Genomic DNA, 15,086 nt, shown 5'->3' on the forward strand with positions numbered 1-15,086 from the left:
TAATATATTTTTATTAATTTTTTAGATTAATCGAGCTCAATCCTCAGAAATTTGAATGGATTATTGATTTTAAAAGTAAAACACCATTTGTTTAAGCGATAAATAGATTAACCGATAAATTTGACCCATTGTACGGTCCTTGTCTAATATCTAAAGTTGAGATTAGTTTTTTCAAGACTCATTCCATTTATTTCAATTTATGGATCATTGTCTAGGTATATGCAAGTCAGCCCTGGCACAACATCTTTGGACAGTATTTACGGCTAGCTTAATTGTGACTATGTACATGTTGATGTTACAGTTAATAACCGTGAATAATGTCAGTTCGATTATAAATTGTCACGGTTTTGAGTTAAGCCCATGGTTATTTTTCACCTAGTTGCAAAACGTGATCATTAATTACAGTCATACTTTTGTCATTACAATTTAATCGTAACCTAATCTCTACTTTATTAGTATTGAGAGTGACAATATATAGACCAATGTCTATGGTCTCGTTTTCTAAAATTTTTTATTTTATTTATATCATTTTGATCGCGATTATAAAACATATAGTACTCAAGAATCAATAAGAATTTCTCTCTTGGAAACCGTACATTTAAAATAACGTTTGATGTTGTAGCTAGCCAAGCAAGTTTTTGGTGCAGCTAAGGTAGCAGCTACCGCTAGTACCGGAAAACTGGAGCTGTTAAGGAAGTTAGGAGTAGACTTGCCAATTGATTATACAAAGGAGAATTTTGAGGAGCTGCCACAAAAGTTTGATGTTGTGTATGATACAGTAGGTATGATATATGCTACTTTTGCCACTATTGAAAGCTATTTGTATGTGATAATTTTTTTAGTAGCAATTTGTGCGAATACTCTCAACACATTATATTATTTTCACGTGATGTTCTCTCATTAGTAAATTGTAATTAATTATTAATGTAAAGTTAAATTGTATAGAACTAAATTACTATTTTGAAATTATAAAATGATGTATTTGTACCTTTGAAGTTTATAATTTCACAAAGTAAGAAGAAAAATAGAATTAAATAGAGAACGAGTAGAATTTGCAGTACTGTAATTGCTAAAGAAAAGGGTGAGGCAAACTTTAAGTTATTATCCAAATAACATTCTTTCGTATATACATACATGTCAACCTTAATTTGCATGTGCCTTCGTTGAATAAAGTTGGTTATATCACTTATATGTTCGTTGAAATGACAATTAATGACTAAAATATTTGTTAAGGAATAAAATATCATTTGTTTTTTTTTAATCAAAAATAGGACAAACTGACAAGGCATTGAAGGCAATTAAAGAAGGGGGACAAGTAATAACAATAGCAGGACCTGCAAGTCCACCTGCAATATGGTTCTTTCTCCATTCAGATGGTGCTGTTTTGGACAAACTCAAACCTTATTTAGACAGTGGCAAGGTGAAGCCAGTGTTGGATCCAAAGAGCCCTCTTCCATTTTCTAAGGCAATAGAAGCATTTGCCTACCTCAAGACCAATAGAGCCACTGGAAAAGTAGTTATACATCCAATCCCATAAGCAGCATATAATGCATGTTCAATATTTCTAGTTAAGTGAAGGTGTGTGCATGTAATAAATCCATCTGAAAATGGTGGATGTAAAATAATTGCACACATTGGTTGTGTCTTGTTGACAAAAATAATTAAGAGCATGTATGATAATACTATATATGGTTTATACTTGGCTGGTAGCCATGTTATTAATACATGAAAATGTTATATTCTTGTTACTGTAAAATAATAAATTTAATAATCAAGATTAAATTTAATTTAAACAAAAAATTAAAATTACTATTTCCTTTTTGAACCAAAGTGTGGTGGCCTCTCACATCCCTTCCTCTCTCCACTGTATTCTCCTCTTACGGTAGATACCAAAAATCAAATCCAACCTCTCCTTGTTGTGTTTTCTTCACTAGTCTCGTCATCATCATCGTTCTTCTTTGTGTTCATCACTGTCATCGCTCCTCCCTAAATTGTTTGAGTCATTGGTCTTGTGGTTTTCAGCACTCTGATTTTTGGGTTGTTAGTTGTTGTCGTCGCCCTCTACTAGTCCCTGCGCCACCGCTGCCATGGCTCTATGGTCCGAGTGTGTTGTCACCAAGGTTATAAAAACCGATTTGAACAAGCCGGTGAACCGATCGAATCGTGAACCAATAAAAATAGTGATTCAGTTAGATGCTATAATCGGAAATTTTAGAAACCATCTTTAAACTGTTGAACTGGCCAAGAATCGGTCAATCGAATCGAATTATGATTCGATCGGTTTTCTCCCAAAAGTCCAAAACGGTCCCGTTTAGTTGGAGGAGAGGAACCCTAACCCAAAACGTGAGCCACTATCTCACAGTCACATACACTCAGCCACTCTCCTTCTCCTTCCTCTCATTGAGCTCCTCCCTCACTCCCTCACTTTTGTCCAGCTGCCGTCGCAACTTCCTTCTCCTCCATCGCACAGCTACTGTTCGAACTTCGAAGCCACCGTCGCCAGTGCAACTGATCTCGCCTCCTACCTCCATCACGCAGCGCCGGTGCCATCTCTGTTCCACTGCGCTCTTGTCCCTTCAGTCACCGGCGTCAGCTCTGTTCCCCTCTTGCTTAGTCTGCTACTCTGCTCTGTTCTAGCTTCTAAGTATTTTTTTTGTAACTATAATTGGCTAATTGTTGAATAATTATTGTTAGTTAATCTGTGAACCTTGTTGTTGTTACTGAGTTGAATAATTAATGAATAATTTTGAATAATTATTGTTTGTTAATCTGTGAACCTTACTGTCAACAAACTGCTCTTCCTTCCGCTAAGTCAGCCTTTGTGAGCTCCCTTTTTAATTTAAATTCATTCAGTTATAGTTTTAGGATTTTCTATCATATTATCTTTGTAATTTTAATTTATTTTGGTGAATTTGTTAATTATTATAGCATGATTATGATTTATGTTAATTATAATTTATATTTCTAATTCTGATTATTCTTGAAATTTTGTGATTTCTATGACGGGCTTCAATTCAAAAGGGTATAGTACCATTTTTGTGAATCAATCTCATTAGGGTTTGGTTTATTGATTTTTTCACTTTGGGATTTTTTTTAGAAATAAAATAAAAAAAATTATATTTTCTCAAATACTATTTTTGAACTTTAATTCCCCAAATACGATTTTTTTAGAGCAAGTTCGTCGCACCCCCGGCGAACTCTATAAAAATTAAATTATAGTATTTGCCTTACTCCGGCGAACTCCCTTTAAATTTTTTGAATCCCACGTTTTTAATCATCATCTCTAAATAGTATATAGATCTACAAACAGTATATAGAATAAAATACGACTTATAACTAAAAAAATCCTTGTTAAATATGACTTATTCCGGTGTACCTGTGTATTTTTGAAGACAATGATAATGGTTACCATTGTTAAATATGGTTTATTTTTTTTAATTTATAATTAAAAAAATTCTTGAAGAACACATGCTTGTTGTTTGTGTATTTTTGTGTACTCCTATATACTGTTTGTAAATCTATATACTATTTGGAAATAAAGATAATGGATTAAAAATGTGGAATTCAAAAAATTTAAAGGGAGTTTGCTGGGGTTAAGGCGAACTCTATAATTTTTATAGAGTTCGTTGGGGGTGCGGCGAACTTGCTCTAAATAAAAAAAAAAATCGTATTTGGAGAATTAAAGTTTAAAAATGGTGTCTAGAGAAATATAATTTTTTTTTATTTCTAAAAAAAATCCTTTCACTCTGCACCCAGAGAACAGTAGTAGATTAGATTATTGTTGATAAGATTTTATGATTTGTTTTTGTAGATAGTGTTGTGATCAATATGGTTGTTGGTGGGGAAGTAGTTACTCTCAAAGCTATTGAAAAAAAAGCAGCAATATTGTCATGCAAGAGATGCCAATACAGGTGATTTTATTTGCTCTCTTTAAATTCTTCCTAGTTCAAAAAATTGGTTTTTCTATTATTAGATCAAACACTTTTTCGTATTCATATATAAACATCTCTTTAAATTCTTCATATTGCAGATTCTTGACATTTTATGAAGAGTGAAACCAAATAATTGGATCATCTGTGTGAATGGTTGAAGGCTGAGCCTCTCTAATTGCTCTCAATGTTCTCCCCATCACAACCATAGACATTCTTTTTTCTTCCTTATTCCTTATTCTTTCAAACCATTTTTCCTTATCCCTTATTTCTTTTTACAATGTCATGAATTATGTTTTTACTTTTTGGATATATTTAATTGTTTTATGAATATATTTGGTAGAGATATCTGTTGTTTATTACTGTTTAAGTATTTGAAGACAATAAAAATTGGAAAAGTATATGGAACCAAAATGTAACCAGCTAAAAAGTAAACAAAACCGTTTAATTAAAATCACTTTTTGAATAATATGTTTGAAAACCGCTCCTGAGATCACGGAGCACAAACCAAAACCCGATTTTTCATGGAACCTAAATACATTTTGGCTGATTTTTGGCTGATATGCTTTTGGTTCCCTAGTTGTTCTCATAAAAATTATGTTTGTAATAATAATTGAGAATTATCTTTTTTTTTTCTATTCTTTTCTCATTTTTTTCGATTCTTTTTATGCGGATATCCACGGAGACTCCAATCTCCGACAGATAGGGGTCCTCGTTACCTGTTGTAGGGATGGGGACAGGTTTTGAAGGCGGAAGACGGAGCCCCCATCCCACTGGAACCCGTTGCCATCTCTACCGCACTAAGATGTCATTAAAAGAGGAGAAAAAAAATTCTAAATAACATATTTATATTTGGTTTTTTTTTTTTTGTTATTTGACTTTTGAGTTTGTATTTAAATGAGATCATAACATTGTAGTTTATGTAGTATTTTTAATTTAGATGATATTTTAAAGTTTATATTAGACTATAATTATATTTTAATATGTTTATTTATATTTTATTTATTGTTTTATTATAGAACAGTTTTTTCAGCTGAACCATGATCGAATCAATCGGTTGAATCAATAAACCAATAACTAGAGCAATTCGATGATCGGTTCGATTTTCAAAATATTGGTTGTAACCATCGTAGCAATTGGTTAGTATATTGTCCCTACTTGATTCTGCTCCACGACTCGAATCTCGTCTCCACTGCTAAACCTTGCCCATCTTCATCTTGCTTAATATTATTTATAAGGGTAAATTTTCTGATTCTTGTCCATGATTTAATTTTGTTGTGTGTTTACAACTTATTTGCCTCATCTACTATTGTATGCCTTTGTTTTCAAAGTAATAATTTTTTTTTTATGATTTTTTCATTCTTTATTGTTATACTGATAAAAAATAATAAATTCAAAAGATATGGTTCTAAAACTTGACCAAATCGACCGATCAGGCTAATCTAACCATAAACGGGCAGCTCAGAAAAACCCTAGTCACTGCCGGCATCCGTCCGTCCGTCAAGCCACTGCTGCCGTACATCTCATACAGGGCTTTTCTCTTCATCCTGTTCTCCAAGTCTCCAACCCCTGCTCTCTTCTTCCGCAAGCTCGGCCCATCCGTCGTCTTCATCTACTCGCCGTTAATCACAGTTTCTTCCTCGAGCTCGGCATCATTCCCTGGTCTTTGTCTACTCTGTCGTGCTCCTGCCGCCGCCCGTCGTACTCAGGCACCACCGTCTTCGTCTGGTCGTGGTGCTTGAAGTCTCCAACCCACCAATCGTGCTCTTCCTGTAAGCTTCTCTAGGTCTATGTAACAAGTATGTAGCTTATATACATAAGTGACTTCTGTGGTGGCCTGGAGAATCAATGGCTAAGAAGACTAAAGATGTTTTTCTAATAGGAGTGTTACGTGTGGCATCTTTTCAGAGTTTAGACCCGACAAGTTTGACTCGTTCAAGCACGGTGAAAAGTGAAAACTGTAATGAAGGTGGAGTAAATATTTTAAATGTTGAATCCAAATTAATTAAGATTTTGATTATGGATGATAGAGAAAGCGGTCATACGAGTTCATTGCCTATCGTGTTGGACTTCATTGTTCTTAATCGACGGTTCCGATTGATAGTGCCAACGGAACATAGCTGACAAATACGGTGTTGCATGCTGCACAAGCGGGTGAAGGAAGACATCCGTAACGGTTAGTGTGGTAAGTGGCAGCATCGGTGACGGAGTGGCTTGTTGACATTGGCATCGAAGCCCACAGAGGGCGGGTTAATTTCGGGTAGAGAAGAAGAGCAGCTCTCTCTCTCTCAACCCTGGCTGCCGGTGCTAGCCGACTCTGGCTCCTCTTACTTCAGATTTATTAATCAAGTTTTCAGTCCCTACAATTCACATCGAAAATTTAGAGTTCAGAGTGTTCATTCCTTGTTGCGCATAGTTTGAACCGACCTTTCACAAAAAAAATTGGAAAATTAATCTACATTGATAGGTTTTTGAATGTTGATGAATTTTCTTGAGTTATTTGCTAATACTACCACCAGTGTCCAACTGGAAATCTTTAACATTGGTCATATGTATTAAGAGGAGTTTTTTGGTGGCTTTAGTTTTGGTGGCTAAAGGAGACATGAATTTGATTTACAAGTAAATCATTGACACATGATAAAAAAAAAAAGAAAAAGTATAGGGTACCAACATATTATCTGCCAACTTCTGTCAACTCTTATTTATAATTGTGTTTCATGGAAGTGTGTTTGTGGATGTGTCTAATAATTAATATATTTTAAATACATATATAAAGAGACACATCCAAAAAATATATCAATGTTTTATTTATAGGTCAAATTCATGCTATCCTTAGTTACTAAAACTAAAATCACCAAAAAACTCCCATGTATTATTAGAAAGTAAGAAATAGTTTTTCACTTGGTTTCTTCTTTTCAATTTCTCTTATTGTATTAGGAAGTTATGTTTCCCACAATTTGGAATAGAAAAAATATAGGTACTTCATCAGTCAATTTTAAATAATTATAATTAGTAATTATTAATTTTGTATTTCTTAAAAATAAAATTTAAATAATTACTAATTAATTATAATTAGTTAATATAAAATGTAGTTTAAAAATGCTTGTTAATTTATTGTTGACTAAACCCCAATTAATAGGATTGTCTTGGATATATTATTATTCATGCTAAAATTATGATAATTAGAGTCTGTGTCGTTAGCAATAAACCGTAGATTACATAGGCTGGTTGTAGTTGTGGATTCCATAGTTTTATTTAGAGACAGAAGCAGTTGCTTCTTGTATTCATCTGCGCTACGTGTTTTTTTGCTATGGCTAAAATACCTAAAGTAATTGCAATGATAAAATGTTGACTTAAATAAAAAGCATGCACATTGTGAATCCAACAAAATTAAAGAAAATGGGGCATGCAGTCATGCACTACCTTTAAAGTGTGCAGTTGGAAGAGTCTTGATTATTATAGAATTTTATAAATAGAAAAATTTTCAAACCAATTAAATTAAAACTTAAGATTATTTATGGTTTAGGATAAGAAAAAACTTTTAATATTGAAAAACTTTAATTTGATCAATTGTTTTATATTACACCTGTAATTACATAATTGTACCTTCTAGCAATAAATAACAGTTAGCTGCCATGTATCAGTGCGTCATTAGTCAGTCAATTGTGTGTCATTAAAACTGTGCCACCATAGAACTATCCATATACGTATCCTTTTTATTTTTTCTTCTCGTAGCATATTGGCGTGAATGAAGGCGAGGGTTTGAACATGGGTAATTGGGGGCTTTTTAGCGCTTTAGATCTTGCCTTATTTTTTCAACGGAATTGTTTAACACGTTGTTCATATTTCATATATGTTCTTACTACAATTACTCTTGTTAAATATACTTCTTTGTTATAAATTCCATTAGGTATATGTAGTAAGCATGTAGGTTATATAAGTATCCCTTTTATTATTTTTTCTTTAAATTTCTAGTCCATTGTAATGTCTGATTATAAATTTCAATTTCAGTTTTCATCATAAGTCTCTTTATTCATGTAAATGATTACCACAAGGAATAAAGAATAATTGTTTGTTTGAAATGCAATTTGATTGCTTGAGTTCTCATCAGATTAAGAAAAAGATTAATTGAATTTTGGACATCCTGATATTGAAGAGAAGCAATATGACATGCCTAAAGGTGTACTTGTCTCCAAAGCTGAAACAAGATGTATGAATAAGAGAAGTTGAAACAAAATGTATGAACCAGAGAAGAAACCGTGGTTAGCAGTGGCAGCAAGGAGTGGCTGTAATGATGAACCGCAGCGATGATCGGTGCAACAAGGGGTGCTATGGGTGGCTCAGAGAAGTTTTTGTGAAGATGACGTAGAGGAGGGAGCTTTTGAATAAGAGGCTGATTATTAGGGTTAGTGGGATCACTTAAGTTTCTTAATTTACCCAAAACAGCCTCAGATCTGCCATTTACATTCCATTCCGCCGCCATGGTGTCACCGCAATTGCGGCCGCCATTTCGCCCGCCGTAAAAATCACGTTGCGGCGACCACTGTATGGTAGCAAGGTCAAAACCCGCCACGCCATAAGGTTATTGCGCCCCCGTAACCGCAATTTCAAAACATTGGATATAGTTAGATGCATAAACTTGTATTAAGATATAGTGATATAGGTACATATAGCTATCTCTTCATTTTGCCGTGGTGATTTTTTTAAATTTTTTTAATGACTTAGTTTAAATACTTGTTTGACATGAAATTAGAAATAGTTAATTATACTGGTGTTTAAAACCAACACTAACATACTTTTTTTTCTATTGTAGGAAAATTAGGGGTGTATTTGATTTGTGTTTTTATTTTAGTATTTTTTGTTTTTTGAATTGTGTGAAGAAAAAAAATGAAAACAGTAAAAATAATAAAATTCTATTTTCTATTTTTACTTTATGTTTTCACTTTTTCTTCACAAAATTCAAAAACAGAAAATATTAAAAATAAAAAAAGAAAATGAAACACAATATTGCATATGAGAAACAATTGCATGCAAGGGAAGAGAGGCATATATTGTTCATATCTTATTTTAATTAGCTTTTCTTTTATGACTGTAATCAATGCTTTTCTTATGAGTTATGGTATGTTGTTGGTGAAGTGATACATGCACGATGGATGAGGATAATTTTGTTAGGATGGAGTTGGTGCAATTTGTGTTGTAATTATTGTGAATTTGAAACTCATATGACTAAAGTTTTGAAAATTGGTTCGAACCGGTTGGTTATTGAATCAATCAAACCGTGAACTGATGAAGATTGTGATTCGGTCCGGAGCTATGCTTGCAAATTTTAAAAATTGGGATTGGACAGTCAAATCGGTCAAAAACCACTCAGTCGAACCGATTCGAAACCCGGACAGTTTTTGAATTATGAAAAAGAAAAAAAACGAACGTTGTTTCGTTCCCTGTAACCCCCTAACCCGCTACCTAGGTCCCAAAAGGCCAGAATCCTAATCCCCTTCCTTGAGTGAGCAACCGAGCACGCTACCAGGTAACAGTGTCTCTCCCTTTGAGCTCCTTCGAGCTCCCTCACTTGCGCCGTCTAACCACGGGCCACCGCCGTGTTAAAAGATAAGAGAAGTTTAGGGGGCAGCACTTAACCAATAAAAAAAAAATGAGTAATTATCTACCATTAGATATAATTTCACACCATTAAAAATACTAATAATAACTAATTGATGGCTAGAAATCACAAAACATGATGACCCCTAACACCCTTCATAAGATAATACACCCCTAGCATGAATATAATTAAAAAAATCCTTAAAATAATAATAATAATAATAATAATAATAATAATAATAATAATAATAATAATAATAATAATAATTAAAAGTAATTACATGACAATATAACATTAATTTCAATCGTCATACAAATTGCTAAGATTAGTAACCACTAAAAATTAATTTTTTTTGGTTTGCAATCATTTGAAAGTTATATATAATGACCAATAAAATTTTTTATCAAAAAAAGTATAAGCCAACTAATATATAAGTGTGAATAAGAATCTTAGTGATTATTTTTATTGTGGTTACAAATAAAATAAATTGTCACTAAAATATTTTAATTTTCTTTTAGTGAATAGTGAGATACATATTATTGATGAATATTTCTTATTTCCTTGTACATATTTTACTCCAAATTTGGAAATTAGAAAAGATTTAAAGTAGGAGACTAGGACCATGTACGTCAAATTAAATAAATGGTAATTAAAACATAAGGAAAAGGGAAAATCATGAACCTTGTTGGAAAATCGGCTACATGCATCGTGAGTCGTGACATTTCCAGAAAAATCTCTCAAAATGTACCTAACCAGAAAAGAAGGCATGGTGGTCACTAGAAGCAGTGATTGCGACGTTACCCAATTGTAACGTAACACACCTTTGAAGCAATTTACTCACTACCTAGAGCACTAACAACCTTATTAGTACTCTTCATATACCCTCTTCAGTTTCTAAGCCTTTCTGCTCAACCAAGTTCATGGCAGCAAGCACGACTAGCATCCCATCTCACATAAAAGCCTGGGTCTACAATGAATATGGGAACATTGAAGAGACTCTCAAGTTAGACCCAAACATAGCTACACCACAAATCAAGGATGACCAAGTTCTCATCAAGGTTGTGGCTGCAGCCCTTAACCCTGTAGATTATAAGAGGGCCCTTGGACTTTTCAAAGACACTGACTCTCCATTCCCAGTAAGGATTTATTATTATTATTATTATGAAGGAAGAGTTTTGATGCATATACTTGAATAAATTAATCAACATACAAATTAGATTATATTTTTCATAACTAAAAAAATACAATTTTGGTCCCTAAGATATAGGTTGAAAATTTTTTTCATTCCTAACATTTTTTTGCGAGTTAAATCTCATTTTAACCCTTGAAATTTGGCTCGATACTCAATTTAATCCTTACAATATCGCTAACTTAAATTAGAACCCCAAATTTGTAACAGTGGCTCTCGATTAACCCTACAATCATCTCCGTAACCGAAATGTTGATCTGGCACATTTACTTAACACACATGACACATCTAAGATGGTGTCATGTTGGTTTCATGCTCAAATCCTATGAAAAGGATGCCATTTAAGTATGGATGGGTGTTAAAACTCTCCTTCCAAATCGCACAACACAGCAAAGCCTCTAAACTATCCCACCATTATAACCACCACTCTTTTCCTCTCCATATACAAACTTTACTATAACTCTCTTCACCATCAACAACAACAACAACAATAAAAATATTTGAATTTTTTTTTTCAAAAAAAGAGCAAAGGCATAGAAAGAGACAGACAAAGAGAAAAGCAGAGGAGGAGACAAAGTTGCTGTACCATGACGCACTGACAATTTGAGCGATGTTAATGTTATTGCAGTTGCGGTGGACCTTTGTGTTGAAGGGGAGGGGGACAAAACAGCGCCATTTTGAAGCGACAAAACATCGTGAGTGAAGGTTTTCAAACATTGATAGAAGAGCAAAAAAATTTGAATGCCATTCCTGTGAGGTCCACGACCCCGACCAAGTTGGGAAAAAGAGAGGTGTGACTGTGTGAGGCACTGCGAGATCCAAAGGTCACTCCTGCCTCCCCTTTTATTGTTGTTGCTATCACGAGCCACCACGAATTTCATGTGTTTAGAGTGTGGTGGGTTCAGAGTTATTGGTAGTATATAGTTTAGGAAAGAGGAGGGAGTCGGCGGTTTAGATAGGAATGCGGTGGGAGTGGTGAGCGTGGTTGCTGTGGTGAGATAGATGAGAATAGTTGGATCCATGTGAACGTAGCCTAGCAGAGCTCTAGAAAGACGATAATGGATGATCAGTTTGAAAATTTTGGGACTTTATCTAGGGATTCATTTTAATTGCAGGGGCCATATTCAGTCGTCTAACAGCTTCTCTAGGTCATATAATCATTACCAAGCACACTCAGCACTAAACAGATCACGTGAAGAATAATGTGTCAAGTAAATGTGTCAGATTAGTCTTCCGGTGACAGATAGATGATCGCAGGGAGAGCCACTGTTGCAAATTCTGGGGTTCTAATTAGGGCTGACGAAATTGTAAGAGTTAAATTGAGTATCGAGTCAAATTTCAGGGGACAAATTGAGATTTAACTCTTTTTTGCCCATAAAATCGTCCCTAAGATTTAACTTAGTTTTAAAACCATCCTTCGTACCAAAATACCTTTTTTCTTCTTCACAAAAATACCCCGTTTCTATTATTCTTTTTCTTCTTCTCCATCATAGCAGCATCTCTTCTTCTTCATCACAGCACCAGCAACAACAATAAAATCAAAAGAAAATTCAATGTAATAAACATAAAAAATAGAATCAGAAATAGAAGTATAAATAGAATCAAAAGTAGAAGAACAATTAGAAGTAGAACAAATCAGAAGCAAAAACAGAACAAATCAGAATCAGAAGAACAATGAAATCAAAAGTGCAACAATAATGAAATCAAATAAACAGAATCAGAATCAGAAATACAAAAATAATGAAATTAGAATAAAAAAATAGAAGCAGAACGAATCAGAATAAGAAGAACAATGAAATCAGAAGCACAACAACAATAAAATCAAAGAAACAGAATCAGAATTAGAAGCACACAAATAATGAAATTAGAATCAGAAGCAGAAAAAATAGAAAGCAGAAGAATAATCAGAAGCAGAATAAATCAGAATTAGGAGCGGAACAAATCAGAAACAGAATTGGAATCCTAGGGAGGACCAATGACAAAGACACGAAGCGGCAACGAGGTCAGTAGCATCAGCGGCAGTGGCTAAAAGTTTAGTTTAAAAGTTGATTGTCTACTTAATTTTTTTCTCTACTTATTTAGTTCCACTCAATATATAATACTAAAATTTGTATATAATCTTTTCAACATGAAAATTTTGTGTGTGGCTTTTGTTTGAAAAGACAGCTCCAGGGTATGATGTTGCTGGTGTGGTGGTGAAAGTGGGAAGCAAAGTGAAGAAATTTAAGGTTGGAGATGAAGTTTATGGTGATATCAATGAGAATGCTGGGAATCCAAAGGCTATTGGGACCTTAGCAGAGTATACTAGTGCCGAAGAGAAGGTGTTGGCACACAAACCCTCTAATTTGAGCTTTATTGAAGCTTCTAGCCTCCCTTTAGCAATCATCACTGCTTATCAAGGTATCGAGAGAGCTCAATTTTCTTCTGGAAAATCTATTCTTGTTCTTGGAGGTGCTGGTGGAGTTGGAAGCCTTGTTATTCAGGTTTGGATGATGCTATCTTAAAGGAATCAACTTTTCTTCTATCAATATTCGGCCAATAAAATAGTAAATGGGCAAAGATTAAAGGGAGGGAACAAGTTTAAAGAAAAAGGTTATTCACTAATAATTGTTGGTCGAAAGAAGTTAATTAGTAGAAAACCAACTCTATTTTTGCTTTTAGGATATGATTTTCACCTAATTATTAACATTCTTATTTATTTTTTTTCCAATTGTGGAGTATAAAACGTGTCACTGGCGATTTGATGTTGTAGTTAGCCAAGCAAGTTTTTGGTGCATCTAAGGTAGCAGCTACTGCTAGTACTGGAAAATTGGAGCTGTTAAGGGAGTTAGGAGCAGACTTGCCTATTGATTATACAAAGGAGAATTTTGAAGAACTGCCAGAAAAATTTGATTTTGTGTATGACACAGTAGGTAAAGATATATGCTACTTTATCACTTTTCACAGTTATTTGTATGTTCTTAGTAGATAATTAAAGGTCATAATTTTATGAAGTTTAAAATTCGGTAAAATTTGAACTGGTGTGCAAATTCTATAAAGTAAGAAGAAAAATAAAATTAAATAGAGAATGAGAGTGAATTCACACTATATATAATTACTAATTAATAACTAAATATGCAAACCATTTCATATAAAGCATTGTTTTCACTTTTTGCATATGAATAATATTATATGACCAATAAATATCATTATTTTTGGCCATCAATAATTTGTACTTATATTTATTAAAATTTATTTTTTTAAAATAATTTAATGTTTATATTAGTTACTAGCCTAGAGTTTCTCATTGCATATTTGAACCAATAACTCACATATACTTTAAATAATGCCTATATATTCGATGAAAATTTGTACATTTTGTTAGACAAAAATAACTTTTTGGTGCTAAAATATATATATATTTTAAAATCTATTTTACTGAAAACTGAATATTTAATAAGAACTAGTAGTTTATACTATAATTAGAAGCTAAAAGAGATTTTATTGTAAAAAAGGCCAAAGTAACAGGGCATTGAAGGCTACCAAAGAAGGAGGACAAGTAATAACAATAGCAGGACCTGCAAGTCCACCTGCAATATGGTTCTTTCTCCATTCAGATGGTGCAGTCTTGGACAAACTCAAACCTTATTTAGACAGTGGCAAGGTGAAGCCAGTGTTGGATCCAAAGAGCCCTCTCCCATTTTCTAAGGCAATAGAAGCATTTTCCTACCTCAAGACCAATAGAGCCACCGGAAAAGTAGTTATACATCCAATCCCATAAGCATATAATGCATGTTCAATATTTCTGTTTAAGAGTGTGTATGAGTGTGAATTGGTAATAAATCCATTCGAAATGGTGGTTGTAAAATAGTTGCACATATTGGTTGTGTTTTATTGGCAAAAATAATTTAGAGTATGTATGATAATAGTATAACGCCATGGTATATATAAAAGGAAAAGTCTAGGGGGCCAGCAATTTTATTGTATTTTGGCTAGCATGTAACCAGCAGAGAAAGGTGAGCCATTGGATGAAATCTCACACCAATCTCACACCATCAAATCATCATTGATGGCTAGTTGATGGCTACCAATCACAAATGTTGCTGGCCCCCTAGCATTGCTCTATATAAAAAAGAAAAGTTTAGGGGTCAGCAATTTTATTAAAATTTGGTCAGCACTTAACCAACAAAAGCAAAGTGAGTAATCTCACATTTTTGGATGAAATCTCACACCATTAAAATCACCAATGATAGCTAATTGATGGCTATAAAAATTCTTATTTATTATTTATTTCGAAGTCTAATCGTATCCTTATTTTATTTTCTTTCTATTAATCAAATAACGATTAACAACATCAAACTAGGTTATTTGGACACCGGTTATACATACT

At 33.5% G+C, this 15,086-nt stretch overlaps 2 protein-coding genes across 3 annotated transcripts in view; both read left to right on the forward strand.

Annotated features, from left to right (window-relative positions):
* LOC107644032 (2-methylene-furan-3-one reductase) overlaps positions 1-1,764 on the forward strand; it is a 3,816-nt gene extending 2,052 nt beyond the window's left edge. The window contains exons 3-4 of the mRNA XM_016347807.2: positions 623-782; positions 1,272-1,764. Of these exons, the coding sequence (XP_016203293.1) occupies positions 623-782; positions 1,272-1,537 (426 nt within the window). The 3' untranslated portion in view covers positions 1,538-1,764. The remainder of the gene's footprint in view (positions 1-622; positions 783-1,271) is intronic.
* LOC107644033 (2-methylene-furan-3-one reductase-like) lies at positions 10,322-14,624 on the forward strand. 2 transcript variants are annotated; one of them, XM_016347808.2, is made up of 4 exons: positions 10,322-10,664; positions 12,880-13,200; positions 13,470-13,629; positions 14,212-14,624. In XM_016347808.2, the coding sequence occupies exons 1-4, from the start codon at positions 10,449-10,451 to the stop codon at positions 14,475-14,477; spliced, it is 963 nt and encodes a 320-aa protein (XP_016203294.1). In that variant the 5' UTR covers positions 10,322-10,448; the 3' UTR covers positions 14,478-14,624. The 2 variants fall into 2 exon arrangements, with proteins under 2 accessions (XP_016203294.1, XP_020980074.1); XM_021124415.1 differs by having other exon boundaries at positions 14,248-14,624.

The sequence above is a fragment of the Arachis ipaensis genome, chromosome B05 (assembly GCF_000816755.2).
Source record: "Arachis ipaensis cultivar K30076 chromosome B05, Araip1.1, whole genome shotgun sequence".
NCBI classification, from domain to species: domain Eukaryota; kingdom Viridiplantae; phylum Streptophyta; class Magnoliopsida; order Fabales; family Fabaceae; genus Arachis; species Arachis ipaensis.